General features: G+C 49.6%; 3 protein-coding genes across 4 annotated transcripts in view; 1 reads left to right on the forward strand and 2 right to left on the reverse strand.

Moving 5' to 3' along the window:
- On the reverse strand, nt 1-7,427 carry LOC103644349 (rhodanese-like domain-containing protein 8, chloroplastic). Its single transcript, XM_020547061.3, has 8 exons — nt 6,964-7,427; nt 6,756-6,809; nt 6,246-6,395; nt 1,451-1,613; nt 1,099-1,187; nt 918-1,012; nt 480-743; nt 1-394 (listed from the first exon to the last, which is right to left on the reverse strand). Exons 1-8 carry the CDS (start codon nt 7,261-7,263, stop codon nt 208-210), a joined length of 1,302 nt encoding a protein of 433 aa, XP_020402650.1. The 5' UTR covers nt 7,264-7,427; the 3' UTR covers nt 1-207.
- On the forward strand, nt 7,341-17,778 carry LOC103644348 (pentatricopeptide repeat-containing protein At5g52850, chloroplastic). Its single transcript, XM_023301378.2, has 2 exons — nt 7,341-16,836; nt 17,112-17,778. The coding sequence occupies exon 1, from the start codon at nt 7,454-7,456 to the stop codon at nt 9,572-9,574; it is 2,121 nt and encodes a 706-aa protein (XP_023157146.1). The 5' UTR covers nt 7,341-7,453; the 3' UTR covers nt 9,575-16,836; nt 17,112-17,778.
- LOC103644347 (actin cytoskeleton-regulatory complex protein PAN1) overlaps nt 17,650-19,020 on the reverse strand; it is a 9,845-nt gene continuing 8,474 nt past the window's right edge. For both annotated transcript variants that reach the window (XR_002266608.2, XR_002266609.3), the window contains 5 exons: nt 18,484-18,598; nt 18,322-18,403; nt 18,123-18,174; nt 17,954-18,008; nt 17,650-17,879 (listed from right to left, as the gene is read on the reverse strand). The gene's annotated coding sequence lies outside the window, so the exon portion shown is untranslated. The remainder of the gene's footprint in view (nt 17,880-17,953; nt 18,009-18,122; nt 18,175-18,321; nt 18,404-18,483; nt 18,599-19,020) is intronic.

Genomic DNA, 19,020 nt, shown 5'->3' on the forward strand with positions numbered 1-19,020 from the left:
GGTCTAAAGTGGAATGGAATTTGTAAGAAACCCAACAAAACCATAAAGTTTGTTGCATCTGAACGCTTCATGTGACTCTAAACATAGCCGGCTCAACTCTGAACTCTCACTCACTCATCTGTCCAAGTATAAAAGTAGGTAGGCACACGACAAGACAAAGTATTCCCTCCTGGGATGTTGGATTTTCAGTCGTGAACTATCTCAACCTCACAGGCCACTGCTGTCATCGTCAACAAAACCATAAAGTTTGTTTTCATCGTCCGTCCGTCCGTCGCGGTAGACATGCCATTTCAAGTATCTCTGGTGGCCTGGCAGCAGCGGCCGCAGCCGAGGGGCGACCTTGCAGTCGGAGCAGCAGCAGCCGCACAGCTCCTCCGCACACCAACCGCAGCACCTGCAGCATTGCAAAACGTAACGGTGGTCAGTCAGCTCAGCTTCAGCTGGGGATCACTGATCGATGGAGATGGAGACACACGCACAGATAAAGGCGGTTGCAGTCTATGTTGGCGCAGTTGCGGTGCCGCAGCTCCACCACCTCTGATCCGCACACGTAGCAGCACCCCACCCACCTCTTGTTCTCCTGCTGTTCCTCCTCATCTTCTTCCTCATTGAATGTCGCTGGTGGCAACGAGAGCCGGCCATCAAAGACAAAGAGATTTCCCACCCACCCTGCTGGCCCCTCCACCTTGAGATAGTTCGACACTCCTCCCTCCAGTGTATACAGATTCCGAAAGCCCTTCTTCCTGCAATAACAACACATTTTGGCAAGGCCAAGATGAGAGAAGACACATGCTTGCTCGCTATCCCACCACCTATTTCAAACTCCACTATGTCGAATACACTCATTTACACCCACCACCGGTGAGGACAGCCCTTATAACCGAGAGGTAGTATATAATATAATTATAATTACCTACCTAAGAATTGTTGAATACACATCACATCTTATCCCCCCGGTGCAGTACATTAGTATATCTGTCCTCTCTTTGTCTACACCATTTAGAGGATCTGTCTGTAAACGACCAATTACATATCATGTTTAGTTAAGTGTAGCAAATTAATAAACAAGAGTTGCCCATCATGACAGCAATGTATTACCTCTCCCGAAAGTCCAAAGGAAGTGCTTCTGAAGCAGTCCACATTAGGCCGCTGAGCACCTTCAAAGTGCCCAACATCCCATTCATAATCTGATCCAAATAAAAAGGAAAGGAACGAGACAATACATCATCAACATTGTAATGAGCAACCATATATATAGAATACAAGAATGATGATGATCTTTGCTTAGCGCTTGTCCTAGCATTTTTACACTGTAATAAGCATGGGCACAACAGCCTAAAGACACTGACGTGATTTGTTTGTTATTCAAAGAGGGAGGGAACCAAGTGCTCCGATTCAGCCAGAACACCATGTGCCTGGATATATTTGCAGCGTATATAAAGTACTTTACCATTCCTCACATCAAGCAGCAAAAGCCCCCTTCCAGATGTTTCGCCTGAGGACACATCAAGGCATGTCCTAGCTTCAAGTCTTTCCTTCCACTCTGATGGAGTCAATGGTGTCGCACGCATGTTAGGGTCCAGCAACGGAAGATGCAAACTACCTCCTTCTAACTGGAAATTTCATATGGAAATAAAATCTCTTAAGACCTCACTGAAAGTTGGATTAAAAAACTAATAAAATATAAGAATAGATAAAACTAAAAGGTCCAGTTTCTGATATTTCCAAAATAAATGCACCCCCAACTTCAGTGATGAATGACTCACAGAATAACACTTCTCTCCTTCCCTCTTTCTCTCTCATGAGTGCTGCCAATTCATACTAATGTAAAGTAGCAGGAAAAAATACAACCCTAGACGTGAACGGCGACTTGAATGTAGAAAGGTACCGGAGGAATCATCGTACACCTGCTTACACACACACACAGTTTATCACCCTAGGTGATCATCACGCACCCAAAAATGACTTAACAACTAATGAAGATTTGTTAAGCCATTCTAGGATGACGAATAGCGCTGCCCTACACACACACACACACAAGAGTTACAAGTGAAGTACAACATGTGTAGCTGTTAGCATATTGTGCATTGTGTCCCTGTAATGGGCCATGGCCCATGTACTTGGATATATATTAATATATCCCCTGCCCAATTAAAGTTAGTGTTTCTATTTTAACATGGTATCAAGCCTTCCTCTCTCTCCCTCCTAGCCACCAGGCTGCTTCTCCCGCCAGCGCCTCCCTGCTCATCGAATGGCGCGCCTCCTTGTCTCCATCGCTGGCGCCATGGGACCCGAGCGCGGCCGCCACCCTCCCGGATTCCCTCCACATCCCCCAGTGGTTCCTTCCCCGGCGGCGGCCTCTCTTCCATCCCTGCTCACGCCCGCTGTCTTCCCTAATCCACGCACGGTGGCAGCTTCTCCTCCGTCCCTGCTCATGCCCCACGATGTCGCGCAAGCTTTCTTCCCCAACCGCGTGTAGCTCACGCCCTGCACAACGCCGATGTCGCGCAAATCGTCTTCCCCACCTAGCGCGTGGCTCTCGACCTCCACAACGTTGCCCCCCTGCGCCGCCTTCGCCATGTGGCCGCCACCGCGGGATCTCCTCTACGCGTCCCGGCCATCCTTGTCCCTGCGCGTGCGGCCGCCGACGCCTCCTCTCCCCTATACGTGCCAGCCAGCCCCGTTCCTACCGCCTTTCCCCTGCCCAGATGCGACCGCCCCTACTCTCCTCTGTCCGCTAGTGTCCAACAAACGCCACACCCATCGACGGCTCCTCAGCCGCCTAGCAGGTCGTGGCTGCTCCTTCCATGGCCGCTAATGCACCTATGCTGGCCGCGCACGACTTTCTCTCACCAAGCGCCACCATCTTCCCCACCCCCAACGCGGGCGTCTCTCTTCTTCCAACTCCCGGCGTCGAGATCTGAGCGCCACTAGCCCCTCCCCCATGGCCCATGACCCCCACGCCGCTGTGGCCGGTTCCGCCCACCCCACCACGTTTCTAGCCCCAGTTATCCCCTCCCTCCCCGTGCGGACGATTGGCGCCTTCCGACACGCAGCTCTCCCCTCCCTAGACCCGTCGACGGTTACCAGTGCCACTTTCACGCCCACTCTGGCGCCACCGACAACTGTTTGTGCTTCGTCCGCGCAGCCCCTTGCGCCCAACCCCTCTACCCACGCGAACAACGCCTCCCCCTCTGCCAGTATGGCACCAACAATCATTAGCCCATGGTGTCGGCCTCCCTCCCTCCCTGGCGCGCCCAACTCCCTCCCGTGGCCGCCCTCTGCTCCGACAGTCACGCAACCTCCTACCTCGTCCGCGTGGCGGGACATCTCCCTCACCCAACCTTTCTCCCACCGCTCCTCGCAGCGCTCCTCTTCCACTCCGCTTTCCTAGCCTGCACGCTCCGCCTCGCCTCCGTGGCATCCTAGGAAAGAAACCTCACTCTCAACTCTAGGTTAGGGTTTCTATTTTAACGATAACAATAGGCTAGGCTATATGGTAATTCTAACACCCATCCATAGAGCGGAAGGATCACAAACACATAGATTGGTCCAAAAATAAAAATAAAAAACTACACGGGAAGACCCTTGGTCTTGATACCAGCGAACTGGTGGGCCGAGGAGAACGAAGAACACAAACTTGTCCCAAAGCAACTATCTCATGGACGAAATGAATGTCAATCTCGATATACTTGTTACGGGTTGGCGGTCATATAGACAACATTAACTTTGTCGTAGCAGATAGGCAGGGGTAGCAGATAGGCAGGGACAACGATAACATTATTAAGACGAAAAGTGGTGTTGTTGCCGACAAGGTGGATGTGCAACAGTCGGAGGAGTAGTGATGTCGAAGAACTACGCCGACACAGGTGGTGTGTGCATGTGAGTAGGCACCAAGGATGTCGGATGGGGGCACCGGCAGCACGCCAGGCATGCTAGGGCACAGGGGACTGCACTACGCCTACTGGTCGCACCAGGGGTTGAAGTAGATCCAGGGGCCAACCAGTGGGATGGCATTGTGGATCCGTCTTGGAACAGTCTACCACTGCCACCGTCGCGACCTTTGTGCTTGTTGGGCCTGTTTGGTTCAGCTTTTTTCTAACGAGCTTTTATGAGAATCTAATTGTGGGGAGAATCTGGTTGTGGGGAGAATTTGAGTATCGTAGGGATTACATCAGAGGAAGATGAAGGGGAAAATAGGGTTTAGAATCTAGGAAGTGATGGATTCCTCCTATCACGATGACACAGTCACTTCTGTGTTCACGTTGATTTGGACAATTTTTACCAAAGCAATTCTCACAAATGCGGGCTAAAAAGAAAGGCGTTTGGCAGCCCGCAATAGTTTCTGGTGGCCACAATCAGCAAAAAAGTAAAACAAACATGTCCATTGTTGGGGTCGCCAACACTGCTGACTGGGCAGTTGCCTTGACTGCTGCAGTATTGGTGTAGGCGCGACCGCCACTGCATAGGACGTGGGTGCCTAGACTAGAGGTGGTCACGTGTCAGGCTGAGTCGCAGCAAGGGGAACCCGCATAGAGGGCCATCTACAACGTCACCTTCCCTTCATTAGCGAGATTGAGTTCCTTGAGCACCAACCTCTCATGTGTCGTTGTGAAGTCAGTTAGCAGATTGGAATTGACGATGTTGGTGGTGGTGGTGGAGAAGCGAGGGTTGACACCTCATAGAAGGTTGAGGATGGGCTGCGAGTCGACGATGGTATGACCAACGTCAAGAAGGGTGTTGGTGGTGGCTTTCATCTCCTGACAGTACTCGTCGACGAAGAGGTCATATGAGTCATGGAGTGGAACTCATGATTGAGAAAGATGGCGTAGGGGGCCTTGTTCGCCTGGAAGAGGTCCACAATCACCGTCCAAAGTTGGTGGGCGGTTTGATCTGGTTCGTGGGCGAGCCTAAGGCCAAGGACATCATCTGCGACGGTGGTGAGGAGCCAGTTGTGGACATAGGGATCCGCCGCTGCCCACACTAGATTGTCATGACGTGGCTCTGTCGTGCCACCGATGTCCGAGTGAAGACTGAATTTGCCGAACAGGGAGAGTTAGGACACTTAAACTTGAGGGTGATCGGCACATGGCACTTGATGGAGATGGTGCCTTATGATGAGATGTTGAACACCGGGACAGACTTTGATCTAGAGGAGTTGGTGAGGGTGCCGGTGGCGGGGGCTGGACGCCGCCGCCGTCATCATGGTGAGTTTGGAAGATGATGGCGACGAGGAGGATTGCCAGCGCCGCCGGTTGGGAAGGGTTAGGGGGCAGGGGGTGGAGAAGGCACGGTCTAGGGAGGTGGACGACACGACAAGCGACGAGCTAGGCACACATGACCTAGAGGGGCGGCATTAGGGTTTGTGGTGGGTGGACAAGTCTTTGGTACCAGGTAGATTGGTATTGAGGGAATCACCATACACCTATTGTGGGGGCTGCCTTTCATATATATAGTCATGTACAAGAGGAGTACATCGTGTAGTACAAGTCAAGTACATGTTGTATAATAGGCTAGGATGTACAATAATCCTAATATTGAAGAGGAACACACAATGCTACCAATTGCGTTTCTTTGTGTTAAGTAGAAAAAAAGGGTTCTCGCAACACTAACCGCCGAAGCGTCCACCAGGTCGTGTTTGCCATATTATTAATATTACACTGCACTTTCAACTCCAGAACTAGAAAAGAGCAGGAGTCATCACCTAATAACTGATAGCATGTAAATTTGTATAGTATAAGCACCAAATTTCATGTCTGAACTAACATTCAATGAATAAACCATACAATACTGGTCAAGTTTAAACTAATGAGTAATTCTGTCACAAAATTGTTTCATGTTTCTAGACTGAAGGCCTTCAACCAGTTCCATCAGAAAGCAAGTTAGGAATACACTACAAGAGGGAATCCTACTAGTTTTGACAGAAAGCAGTAAGGTAATTCATCATCAATAAAAATGTAGGAACATGAGAGGGACCTGGGGACTGGGGGCAGAACTGTGGAAGGTCATCACCATGTATAAGCTTTTGAATTTGCAAAGAAGTGACTAAGACATACAAGCTTCGGGATTGAATCTTGAAGCAGAGGGCTAAAAATTTCTCCTATTTAAGCACATACATTTTCTCAAGCTTTATTATCAATGGACCCTTGACTACAAAAACTATTCGCTATTTTTGCTCAGTAGAGCCAATCAGACGCTACTGAACCTTGTATTTCATGTGCAACAAAAAAACAGGGATAACATACCTGAACAAGTGATGGTTTGTACCGTAGTTTCAGTCTAGGAAAGGCATGCCCAGTTACAGCTGGTGAGGTTTGAACAAGCATATCAGAAAACTGATGATGTTTCTTAACCCAGTCTGCATATGCCACTGCATCTTTGTGAGGGCCACTGTACTGCGGCAATAACAAAATTTAGAATATAAAAAATATCACAGGTGCAGCAGCATTTTTTGATCATGTATGTAAAGAATATAGGGCCTAGCACATTCACGTGCTCGAACCGCTTAGTGCAGTTAACAAAATAACAAGCTACTTTTAACTTTCCATACTAATAAGATCTAAAGTGCTACATTAATATTTTGATGGCAAGCCAACAACTGCTTTTGATTATAGTTGCTTTCGTTTCAAAAGAAAAAAGGACACGATGCGAGAGGCATTTGATTTGAACATAGGTTAAGCCTCTGGGGCAGTCAATGGCAACAATGAGTGCTCGTGTATAATTTTATTCTGGGGATGGGGGCAGAAGCTTGTTACCTGAGCATTGATTCCCTTCTCATTCAAGTAAATGCGACCATGTATGTCGCGTCCCTGATATATGATACATAAGAAGAAGAGATTTAGACAGACGCGACGCCGACGCATAAGAAATCGCATCGTTTCCCATACTCTATGTGGTAAATTGGGTGGAGAAATGAGACACGGTAGTACTGGACGAAAGCGAAGTCGAGCAGGACAGAAGAACCTGGAGGAAGTTGAGGTGTCTGGCGACCTCGGCGTGGGGGTCAAAGAGGGGCACGAATTTGTAGAAGGTCACCACGACGAATCGGGCGTCCTCCTCCTCCTCCTCCTCCTCCTGTAGGGGAACGAACTCTGGCTCTGCAAGCGCAACGCCATGCGTGCCAAGGCGGCAACCAGAAGCCGGGAAGAAGGAACGGAGGCCGGCTGGGCGCGGCGAGAAGGAGAGGCGGGGGTGGCGAGACGGAGTGGGGAGAGGCCGGAGGAGGAGCGCCTGGTGGCTGTTGTGGTGGACAGTGGACGCCATGGGCGGCTTTCACGCACGCTATCCTCTGTCTGCTCTGCTCTACTCTTCTTCGGATTTCTAGGACACCTGGGTTTTTTTAGAGTTATATTAAAAAAAACTCGTAAACTATGTAAAATTATACTGGGAAAGAGAGCAGACACCGACAGCGGAGGGAAGTACCGGGAAGGAAGAACCGTCGCCGCCCAGCGACATGCCATGGCAGCCATCGCCGCTCTTCGCCGTCTTCCGCCAACAACGCCTCGCCTCCTCCTGGGCCGCCGCCATCGCTGGCCACGCGCGCTGCGGTCGCCACGCCGCCGCACTTACCGTCTTCCGCCGCGTTCTCCGAGCCCACCCCGCCGTCGCTGCCTCCGACCAGTTCGCCTATGCCGCCCTGCTCCGGTGCCGCGACCGCCGCCTCGCGTACCAGATACATGCCCAGGCGTGCCGTCGTGGCCTGACCGCCTCCAACCCCGTCCTCGCTTGCTCCCTCCTCATCTTCTATGCCGACTGCGAGGAGTGGAACGGCGCCACCAGGGTGTTCAGCGAAATGCCGTGCCCAGACACCGTGTCCTACACCGCCATGATATCCGCCCTCCTCCGCGCCGGGGACTGCCACGGGGCGCTCGCGCTCTACCCGTGCATGCTCCCACTTTGCGCACCCACCCAGCACACCTTCTCCAAGCTGCTCGCGCCCTGCGCCTCCATGCGCTTGCACCGCCACGGCAGCCAGCTCCACGCGCAGCTCCTCCGCTGGGGCTGCTGGGGCCCCCACCTCGGCCTGGTCCTCAAGACCGCGCTCGTCCACATGTACGCCGCTTGCGGCGCCATGGTCTCCGCACGCGCCGTGCTCCACGCCACTCCCGAAACCGACGTCGTGCTCTGGACGGCAATTATCACCGCCTACACGCGTCGCGGCCAGCTCCATCGTGCTCTGCTGGCGTTCCGTGACATGGAACGCTCTGCTGTGCTTCCCAATGCCTTCACCTACGCAGCGCTCATCGCCGCCTGCTCCGCGGACCACTCGCTGCACATCGGACAGCAGCTCCATGGCCGCCTCTTCAAGTCTGGTCTGGAGCACGACACCTCTGCTTGCAATGCGCTCCTCGACTTGTACAGCAAGTCCTCCGCACGTTCCCTCGACTTGCTGCTTGCTTTCCACGCGGCTGACATGCCCAACGTGGTGACCTGGACTTCCTTCATTGCTGGACTGATGCGCCATGGCAGGGAACAAGAGGCGCTTGCGGCATTTGCTCGTATGCGGGCTACCGGAGTGAAGCCCAACTCCTTCACCCTGTCCACTCTTCTGAAAGGCTGCACCTCCGCACATGCATGTCTGCACGCTGCAAAGATCCATGCCTATGTGCTCAAGACCAGTTCGGAGTCATTGGACGCGGCTGCCGGAAACTCGTTTGTTGATGTGTACGCAAGGTCTGCAAGAATGGATGACGCGTGGAAGGTGGCTACCACAATGTCCTTCGTGAGGGACAGATTCACATACACAAGCCTGGCCAAAGGGCTGAATCAGATGGGGCTTCACCACAGGGCACTCGGCATGATACTTCACATGTTCCACGAGGAGGTTAGTATCGACGGTTTCAGCCTAGCTTGCTTCCTTTCTGCTGCTGCGACATTGGCATCCATAGAGTCCGGGAAGCAGCTGCACTGCTGTGCAGTGAAATTGGGATTGAGCGGTCAGGTATCTCTCTCCAACAGCCTCATAAACATGTACAGCAGGTGCAAGAGTCTGGAGGATGCTAAGAGTGTTTTCCAGTCAATCAGGGAACCCAGTGTCGTGTCGTGGAATGCTATAATCTTTGGGATGGCATTCAACGGCTCTTACACTGAAGCGTTGTCAGTTTTTGAAGACATGATTCTGGCTGGAGCTCAGCCTGATGGGGTCACTTTCACAGTTGTGCTTTCTGCCTGCAGCCATGGTGGCTTAGTTGACATTGGCATCAAACACTTCAACTCTATGGCGAATATGTTTGATGTCCCCCCACAAAAGAGCCACTATACATTGTTCCTGGATATGCTAGGACGATCAGGCCGCTTTACAGAGGTGGCACACACCATCGAGGCCATGCCCGTCCAGCCAGACTTATCAATTTACAGGACCCTGCTGGTATATTGCAAGTTCCACAATGAACCGGTGGTTGGTGAATATATTGCCAAGAAGGCACTAGAGTTGGATCCATCAGATTCAGTGTCACGGAATACACTTTCAGGCATCCGCCGTGCTCCTCGGATACAAGATCATGACGAACAGATATATTTGTGGGATGAAGAGGGATGCAGGCATCCAAGTTCTGTGCTGCCGATCAATTGCTGAAAACCGAGCTTGGGTTCTTGTTAAGTATTCCCATGGAAATGTAAGTATTTTTTTTTCTGTGCGATTCTTCAATCAGAGTATACGAAAAGGAGCTCCACATTAAACTTTTTGGGATGAAAAGAAGGTCAATTCTGGGTCTGCTTATTTGTTCTTGCGGAGACACTTCCCTCACAAGAATTTATGGATATTTCAGTGCACAGAAACCACACATGTATGGAGGCATGAGTCATCTGACCAGTTTTCTTCTAAATCTTGTTAAAAAGTTTTATTCACTGGTTCTATCATCTTTGAGCCATGGAAGCGTTTTTATTCACTGGTTCTATCACCTTTGAGCCATGGAAGCGTTTATAGAAATCATGGGCCTCCAAAAATGCAAAACCTTACTATAGCTGGCCATAAGAAATAGGTGTTGGACAACTGATAGATTGCAAAAGTGTGGCATGCCCCACCCGGTAGTCTGCCTCCTTTATGATCAAGAGCAGGAGACAGTTCAACATCTTCTAACTACATGTGTTTTTGCACGTCAGTTCTGGCATGGCATTCTATCATCTTTTAATCTAGGATATCTTATTCCTAGTCCTGTGGAGGCCTCCTTTGCAGAGTGGTGGGGAGGAGTGATCAATCAGATCCATAAAGACAAGAAGAAGGGCTTCAACATTGCTATCATCCTTGGGGCATTGTGCCTTTGATTTCATAGGAACCGGGTGATCTTCCATGAGGAGTCCCCTTTCATTGTGAAGGTGTTAAGATCCTTCCTTGATGAGCTCGCTTGCTGGGTTCTAGCCGAGGCCAAGCAGTTAGGGAGCATTAATTTGGTTGACCATGTTTGTGCTTTGTAAGCGTTGGGGTCTGCGTGGCAGGTCTCCCTGTCTTGGTGTGTGCTTTAGAAGAGTGTGTGTGGTTGAGTGTGTGTTTGTGTTCTGTACTTTTGCCCTTCGTGGGTGTTTTTCTTTTCTCTAATATATAAAGATGCACAGTCCTCCTGCGCGTTCGAGAAAAAAACCACACATGATACATTCTATGAAATTGATTATACACCTTTGACGTCACAACCTTCTATGCCAACGGCAGAATATGGCACTTGCCATTTTCACCTACTCAGTTAGCCAATAGCAAATAATCATTAATCTCATATAACAAAGTTTATTTGGGTTTCTAATTTCTATGCTAAGATACTTAGATGTCAGATGCTCTGATTGTTGCTTCTTCCCACAAAAAAACCATTCTGTTCACTGCAGTCGATTTTCAATCTCAAATCACGATATAGTAAGATATAGAAAGCTAGCACTATAATTTTTGCCAGAAAGTGGTCTAAAACATAACACTTTTCTACCTTTCATGTGAACTGTACTGCTCAATGTAGTACATTATCTCCTATTCTCCTTTAAAGGACACATAGTCACATTCATTACACAACGCTAGCACATACTTCCTCCATCCCAGTATATAAGGTGTAACCACATCTGGTTTAAAGACTGAGAAATGTATTTATTCTCTATACTACTACATCAATGTAAACATGTTTAGAGAGAGACGCTTTATATTGTAGGTGTTATGGGCCGCAGATGGCTGCGAGGATTTGACGGCGACAGCTAGGGTTAGAGGCACTAGGGATGCCGGCCGCAGGGCTTTACCCACGTTCGACAAGAGAGAAGGGATTTCCTTCTAATCTCTTGCTTACCTTCAATTGATACAATCCTTCTCCTTCTATAGAGTGTTACTTGACCTCTGAGCACTAGATCTAATCTTATCTCTAATTATAATCTTATCCCAAACTAGCCTTATCTTTATCTAACCTATCTGAGGGGCCCTGGCAGTGGGACTAGAATGAAAAGTGGTTACACCTTATGTACTAGGACGGAAGTAGTATTATATAACAGTAGAAACAACAATTAACCATTATTGGGAAATTCTTTTTTTTGAAAAAAATGGCAGGAGCTCTACCTAATCATTACAAGGAGAGTGTTTAGAAAACACATTGTACAGGTCCGAGGACCGAGACAAGACAGACTAGCAAACACAACATGAGGAACGCTCCCAACAGACCCGCACAAAGCAGTTAAACCACTGCAGCAGCCCTAATACTGGGGGAACATAGCTCTCTTGAAAGTTAACACATCCTCTTTAATCCTCAAGGCTAATTGGATAGGGGTGAGGGCGCTGTTTTCAAATATCCTCCGGTTTCTCTCCTTCCAGATATTCACAGGGTGTATATCATGAGGCCGTTGAAGTCACGCTTTTGGTTATTTGGGAGCGGGGAGGATTTAGCTTCCCACCAGTCTTTTATGCTAGAGAAGTGAGCAGGGTCAGCCTAGGCCGGGAGGCTCAAGCCCTCCCAAACTAGAATCTGATGCCACACCGCACGGGCAAAAGGGCATTGCAAACAGAGGTGGGGGCTGGTCTCCAAGGGACCATTGCAGAGGGAGCGGTTTGGTTGGTGCGGCCAACCCCAAGTGACAAGATTGTTAGCAGTAAGGAGCTTGTCCTGTAGAAGAATCCAAGCAAAAACCTTGCACTTTTGCTCTGCCTGTGCCCGCCAGACAAAACCAGAATTAATGTGGTTGTACGATCCGATGAATTCCGCGTTGTAGGCTGATTTTACCGTGAAGACACCGTCAGGGTTCCATTTCCAGGTAATGGAGTCCAACACCTGTGGTTGAAGGTGGAAATCATGGAGTCTAATCTAGAGGGAGACGAATTCCTCGATCTGAACCATGGAGGTAATCTTGCTTCTCAACGACCTGATCCAATTCCCGTCATTGATTTCATTAGCAACCGACTTGTTCTTTCTTGAGACTAGCTCGAAGAGGTGTGGTGCTAGGTTTCTTGGCACCATGTCATCAAGCCAACTGTCATGCCAGAATTTGGCTGTCTTGCCATCTCCAACGGTGACGATGGTGGAGGCGCTAAAGAGGAGCCTTCCGTAAGGTTACAAGGCACATCAAACCCTTTCCAAGGGTGATCCTCTCCTGTCCAGCTCTTCCAAAGCCATCTTAGCCGGAGGGCGCAGCTGAATTTGTCGAGGTTGAGGATGCCCAGACCGCCAAGGGCTTTGGGCTTGCTGACTAGCGGCCAAGCCATATGACAATGACCTTCATTTGATTCAACCTTTCCTTTCCAAAGGAAGGAGCGGCGGATCCTGTCGATGCGTTTACGGGCCCATGTCGCGAGGGGAAAGACCGACAAGTGGTATGTGGGCATAGTGGACATGACGGAAGACATAAGCGTGAGACGGCCAGCCCGATTTAGCATGCTTCCTTTCCATCCGGCCAAGCGGTTCCCGATTTTCTCGATCAGAGGTTGGACATGAATTCTCTAGAGCGCCCGGGTGTGAAGTTGGAGGCTAAGGTAACGGCACGGGAAGGTCCCCCGGGTCCCTTGGAACGGCTGGAGCATGTGGTCTAGGTCAGTGTTTTCACATCTTAGCGGGTGGATAGAGCTCTTCTCAAGGTTAGTGACCAAGCCCGAGGCACATCCAAAAGCGTGTTGGATGTCTTTGACCGCCAGGAGGTCTTCTCTAGAGGGGTTGATAAAGATAGCAGCGTCATCATCATAGAGAGAAGTCCTTAGTTTTGCTGTAGTTAGCGAAACGGGGGAAAGGATCCCATTTCTGGCTGCAAGGTCCAGGATACGCTGCAGCGGATCAATGGCGAGGATGAACAACATAGGGGAAAGGGGGTCTCGCTGCCTAACACCTCTCCTGTGCTGGATGGTTGCTCTTTATCGGCCATTGAGGATGGCTCGAGACGAGACAGACCCAAAAAGGATGGAAATCCACTCACGCCAACGAGGGCCAAAACCCATGGTCTGGATAGTCCTGAAAGTTTGGGCCGTGCCCAATGGGCCGGCCCGAGCACGGCCCGCAAAAAATGAAAAAAGCACGGCCCGACACGGCTGATTTAAAAACGGGCTAGCACGGCACGAATCGCGTGCTGGGCCGTGCTCCAAATGTTGGCCCGTCGTGCTATGAGGCCCGGCACGTCGCTGTGGGCCGGGTTCGTGCCGGCCCGGCACGAAACAGCACGTTTTCTCCACCGCACACCCAGTCACAGGCTCACTCAGTCTACCGGCTACCGCACGCGATTAGGGTTTCCTGTTTCCTATCACTTCGCTCCACCGGCCGCCGCAATCCATTCATCTACTACACGCCCAGCCGCCCAGCTTGCTGCTCGCCTGCTCCTACGCCCAGCGGCCTGCTCCTACGCCCAGCGGCCAACAGTGGATGTGGATGAGTGCACGAGCTCCCGACGGCCAACGCCTTTCTTTCTCTCGTACTCCCGACGACCAGCAGCGGATGTCGGATGAGATCCTGCGCAGCCGCTCGGCTGGACTTCTGGAGACCGCTGGGCGCTGGGCGCTGGAGCGCAGCCGCAGTCCGCAGCGTCCACGAGCTGGACTGCTGGAGCGCACGCACTGCGCAGCCGCAGGCGCAGCGTCCACGGCGACACCTTCTCCGTCTGCGTCGCGTCTTGGACTCTGCGTCCTCTGTGTGCTGCGTGCCGTGCCTGGGCCAGCACGGCCCGATGGAAGCCCGCCGTGCTTTAGGGCCGTGCTGGGCCTTATTTCTACTCACCAGGCCCGGTAAAGCACGGCCCGATTTTATTTCGTGCTTGTTAGGCCCGACTAACTAAGGCCCGAAGCACGGTGGGTTCGTGCCGGGCCGGCACGGCACGGCCCAAGTTGCAGCACTAGGTCTGGAGGACTTCCAGGAGATATCCCCAATTAACTGTGTCGAAAGCCTTCTGGATGTCAAGCTTCAGGAAGAGCGTCGGATTTTTCTGCTTATGTAGTCTTCTAACTACGTTATGCACATAAAGGAAGTTGTCTTGTATACATCTTTTATGGATGAAGGCACTTTGTGATTTGGAGATTAGAGTGTTGAGGAGCGGGGCCAGCCGGTTAGCAAGCAGTTTGGAGAAGATTTTTGCTATGTTGTGTATCAAACTGATGGGGCAGTAGTTACCCACTGTCAAAGCATCCGTCTTCTTAGGGATAAGCACGATGTTGGCAGAGTTGAGTAATTTAAAATCCGCCCCATTCATGCTATGAAGTTGGTGAAAAGCCTCAAGAACGTCCTCCTTGATGATATCCCAGCATACTTTGAAGAATAAACCTGTAAAACCATCCGGGCCTGGTGCTTTGTCACTCGGCATTGAGAAGATTGTTTCCTTTATTTCTTCGAGGGAGAACGACGCTTCTAGCGATGAGAGGTCATGCTGCGCTAAAGCTAGAGCCGGCTAGTTGAGGGTGATCCCTCTCTCCGGGGCTGTCCCTAGGTGAGATTTAAAGTGTTCATGAATGGTCTTTTCTTTTTCCTCATGGGCTACCACTAAGTTTCCCATTGGGGGCGGCAGACAATGGATGAAGTTCTTACGCGCTCTGGAGCTAGCAGAGAGGTGGAAGAACTTAGTGTTTGCGTCGCCCAACCTAATGCGAGTGAGGCGAGCCCTTTGACGGATCCTCGATTTTTCAATTACAGCAAGTCCCAAGGCTCTGACTTTGAGTGCCTTCAGGAGATCCAGTTCCTCTTGGGTGAGCACACACTCCTCTTGAGCAATTTCAAATCAGAGGATTAATTCTTTGGAAATTGCAAGTTGTAATCTCGTGTCTCCCACTTTGGTCTTGCGCCATAGTTTGATGGCCTTTGCTGCACGCGCTAATTTGATATGAAGGCGCTTCAGGGGTGCAAAGGAAGAATGAAGCGGTTTCAGCCAGGCAGCTTGAACAGCCTCCTTGAATCCCTCCATCTTTACTCAAAAATTTTCAAAACGGAAAGAGGGGCTATGTGTCGTCGTCAATTCTCCCTGGAGAAGCAGAGTGTGGCCAGACATGAGGGAGGGAAGGGAGTGCAGATAGCAGCTAGGAAAATGCAGCTCCCATTCCGTTGTACAGAAGAATCTGTCAATTCTTGTTAGCATTGGATTTACTTGCCCGTTGCTCCAAGTGAAGCGGCGACCATTGAGGTGGATTTCCTTCATCTGTAGGCTGTCCAACGCTGATTTGAACGCGCCCATGAGGCGTCGATTCAAGTTACAATTATTTTTATCCGAGGCTTGATATATGAGATTGAAATCTCCTAACGCCAACCACTTTGTCCAACGTTGTGCTCCACTTAGTTCTTGAAGAAAAACAAGTTTCTCAGCGCCCAACTGTGGCCCATAAACCCATGTGATCCACCAAGCTGAATTGTCTGCCTTCATAGTGATCAAGGCCGAGACAGTGTGTGAGGTGGTGTACACTTGCGAAAGTGAGAAAAAATCATTCGAAGCTGCAAGCAGAATCCCACCCCTAGATCCATTTGCAGGCAGCATAGCAGTGTTGTTAAAAAATTTCTGACCCAAGGTGCGAAGGATGGTTGCATCGTCGATTGTAGCGAGTTTAGTCTCCTGCAAGCAAACAATGGTACTACCAGTATCCCGGACCAGTTCCTGTACAGAATCACGCCTAGCCACTTCATTGAGCCCACGCAGATTCCAGCTCAAAATTTGCAGTTATGTTGAGACATCGGTAGACAGCTGAGACCCAAGATAAAACAAACCAAGCCAAGGAAGTGGCAAATTAATTCCATTACACTCGAAACAGATCCAGAACAGGGGGTACTGGCATGAACCTTGAAGTTCCCAGAACACTGCAGATAGTAGACAGACAAGCACATGTGACGACGAACGACGACGGCTAAGCTGAGTGGTCCAGCAGAATCGCAGCAATTGAAGGCCCCTGGCTGCTGCCGTGATTCTGGACCACCGGACAAATTGGTGGTGCAGATATAACATGACACATCCTGCACAAAAGAACGAAGAAGTGCTACACAGAGCGTGGCTGACCGCATGCCTTAACCCTGTGCCGCAGGGCCCTGTGGTGGAAGGATTCCGCAGAGGTCCATCAGCGCTTGCAGCACCAAGGACGACAACGGGCCCTTGAAGAGGTTGATGCAGGTCTCCAGCGCGGCACTTGCAGCAACCTGATCAGACGGCTGGCCTTCCTTAGGCAGCAAGCCCAGGCGCTTCAGCAGGACCTGGCGCGCGCGTTCCTGGATGTTCCCACATGGCCATGCGATCGCCGCCAGCCGCATGCTCCTGCGGGTCGGCCTGGACTCTTGCTTCTTCTTTTTCTTCAGGTTTGGTGGCGCTTGATGGAGCTCCTGGAGCAGCGGTGGTGCAGCAGGGCAGGTGTGGTTGCTGATGAAGGATGCCACAGTGGTAGGGGCCGGCTCCCCTAGCTCTGGGAAAGCAGTTGTAGCCTGTTGAGCGTTCTCCATGCCGGTGAGTTGAGTTGTCTCCGAACCCACAGCAACCTCCAGCGCCGCATCCATGGTGATGGTGGCAGGCGAATGCTACCCCGGTTCTGGTGGGGCAGCACTTTCTTTTCAGAGCACATTTTTCTCAATACTATTGTTAATAAAACATCAGGACTTAAACAAACTAAATGCTCTGTAGTTCTTGTAGACATTTCATGTGAATATCTACATCCTTATGATAAAACGTCATTTTTTATAGACAAACTAAATGTTGTCATTTTCTGTTTCTCTACTTCTCAGATTATAGGAGTGGGTTATCTCAGGGTGAGGGTTGGACGAGCGGGGCGAGGAGGAGCCGTGCTGCTGCTCGGCTGGAGAACTCGGCAAAAGGCAAGGAACAATTCCTTTTTCTTAGATTGATCAATGCATACATTACTCATTACACGGATGGGAATATATATCCCTGCTGAACAGAAAACCTAATGGCCTAACAAACTGGCCTTGATTTAAGGACTCCTATTTCTGTTGCAACAAACCTGCAGCAAACTCTCCTATTTCTGTTGCAACAAACCTGCAACAGACTCAATCTGAACTGGTTTCTATTGTGTCCCGGTTAACTGGCCCTTTTGGCCTCCTACTATACACCTTACCCGTCATAACATAACCAGTATCACATTATATGAAAAGTTTGACCACGGAGTCTCCCCATAGCACATCTGGTTCTCATGGGCTGGTTGCTTCTCGCCTATTCCTGATGTTACTGGTAATTCACCAATAGATATTTTTCAATGAAGGACGTTTTTTTTAGCTCATTGCATCGAGTTAACAATTAACATACTAATAGACCAATCTTTGCAAATTTATTGTTCTGAATTTCAGTCAGTTAAGCTCTTTACATAAGCCGTTTATATAGGTTATACAAGATGTGTAGCACCATACTCAATCCTCGACCCACATATGTCCAAAAGTGGGTATAATATGCAAGAAAGGGGATGATAAAAGGCTCCACATAAAACTTGTAGAGGTTAATGAATGGTTGAGCTACTGCTTCTGGATCCTTGAGGAAACCTGTAGGGATATCAGTATGCTTAGCTAGATTTAGATAGTAACAGTCTATACGGAATTTTTGTTGAAGCACATACCTTCAGCTGGTTTGGGGAACACGTTGAATAAGTTGGTAACAATGTTGAGTATTTCCTGTAGGCATTGAAATTTTTCATGGGAGATGATTAGTGCAAGGTATGGCTTGTTCGATTGGACTTATACAGATTTGTGCAGCAGCAAAGGCAGGAGCCTCATTAGTGTGCCTACCAATGCCCACTTTCCTGGCTTCAGTGGTGACTCATTGAAGATGTGGATTTTCCTGCAGTGTATGTGAAATCATTGCTATCTCAGGTAAAGGGATGCACATTTACTTTTTCATTGCTTAATGCAAATTGTACAAACCATAACCAACACTACCATAATTCTAAGAGCTTGGCTGAAATACAGAGGGGTTGATCTCAGCTACCTGATAAGAAGCACTGCTCCATTTACTGAGCATATGTAGAAGCTGCAGCCCCTGCTAAAGGGGATGATGTATCCATTCCATTCTGTAGCAAGAAATATGACGACATAATTGTCCTGTCAAATTTTCCCATCGCTTTATAATTTAAAAGCACAGTGATCTTACCAAGGTGCCACATTACTGCAGCGGTCCGTCCTGCACCTTGACAAACCTCGTCGATGGCAAATTTGACCTTCTCTCCCATGGATTCCATCAGTCGTTTGAAGTAGATATGGGTACACTGCATGCCAGATTTTTTTCTTTTATTTTTGTGTACATAAGTACAGGTGTCGCCTTCTACTCTACGGTGTCCCTTGCCAGAGACGAAGAAGATAATTCCTAGATCATTCAAAAGCTCACAGAACTCAACACGAACACTAGGAGAACACACTGAGTTTTGGTGCTGCCAAAATACATTGTTGTGTTAGGTGTGTTCTATTGATTTGATTATATACACAATTATAAAGGCTCACAACCACAAATTACAACACCAATCAACAATCAATTAGCTAAGGGAAACTAACCAATCAACTACCAATTAGCTAAGAAAATAAACTAACCAATCAGCTATCAATTAGCTAAGAAAGGAAACTAACCAATCAGCTAAGAAGGAAATAAAATTTGAGCTAGATTATGCAATAATCTCCCCCTAAGTCTATCTCG

The sequence above is a fragment of the Zea mays genome, chromosome 1 (assembly GCF_902167145.1).
Source record: "Zea mays cultivar B73 chromosome 1, Zm-B73-REFERENCE-NAM-5.0, whole genome shotgun sequence".
Lineage (NCBI taxonomy): Eukaryota > Viridiplantae > Streptophyta > Magnoliopsida > Poales > Poaceae > Zea > Zea mays.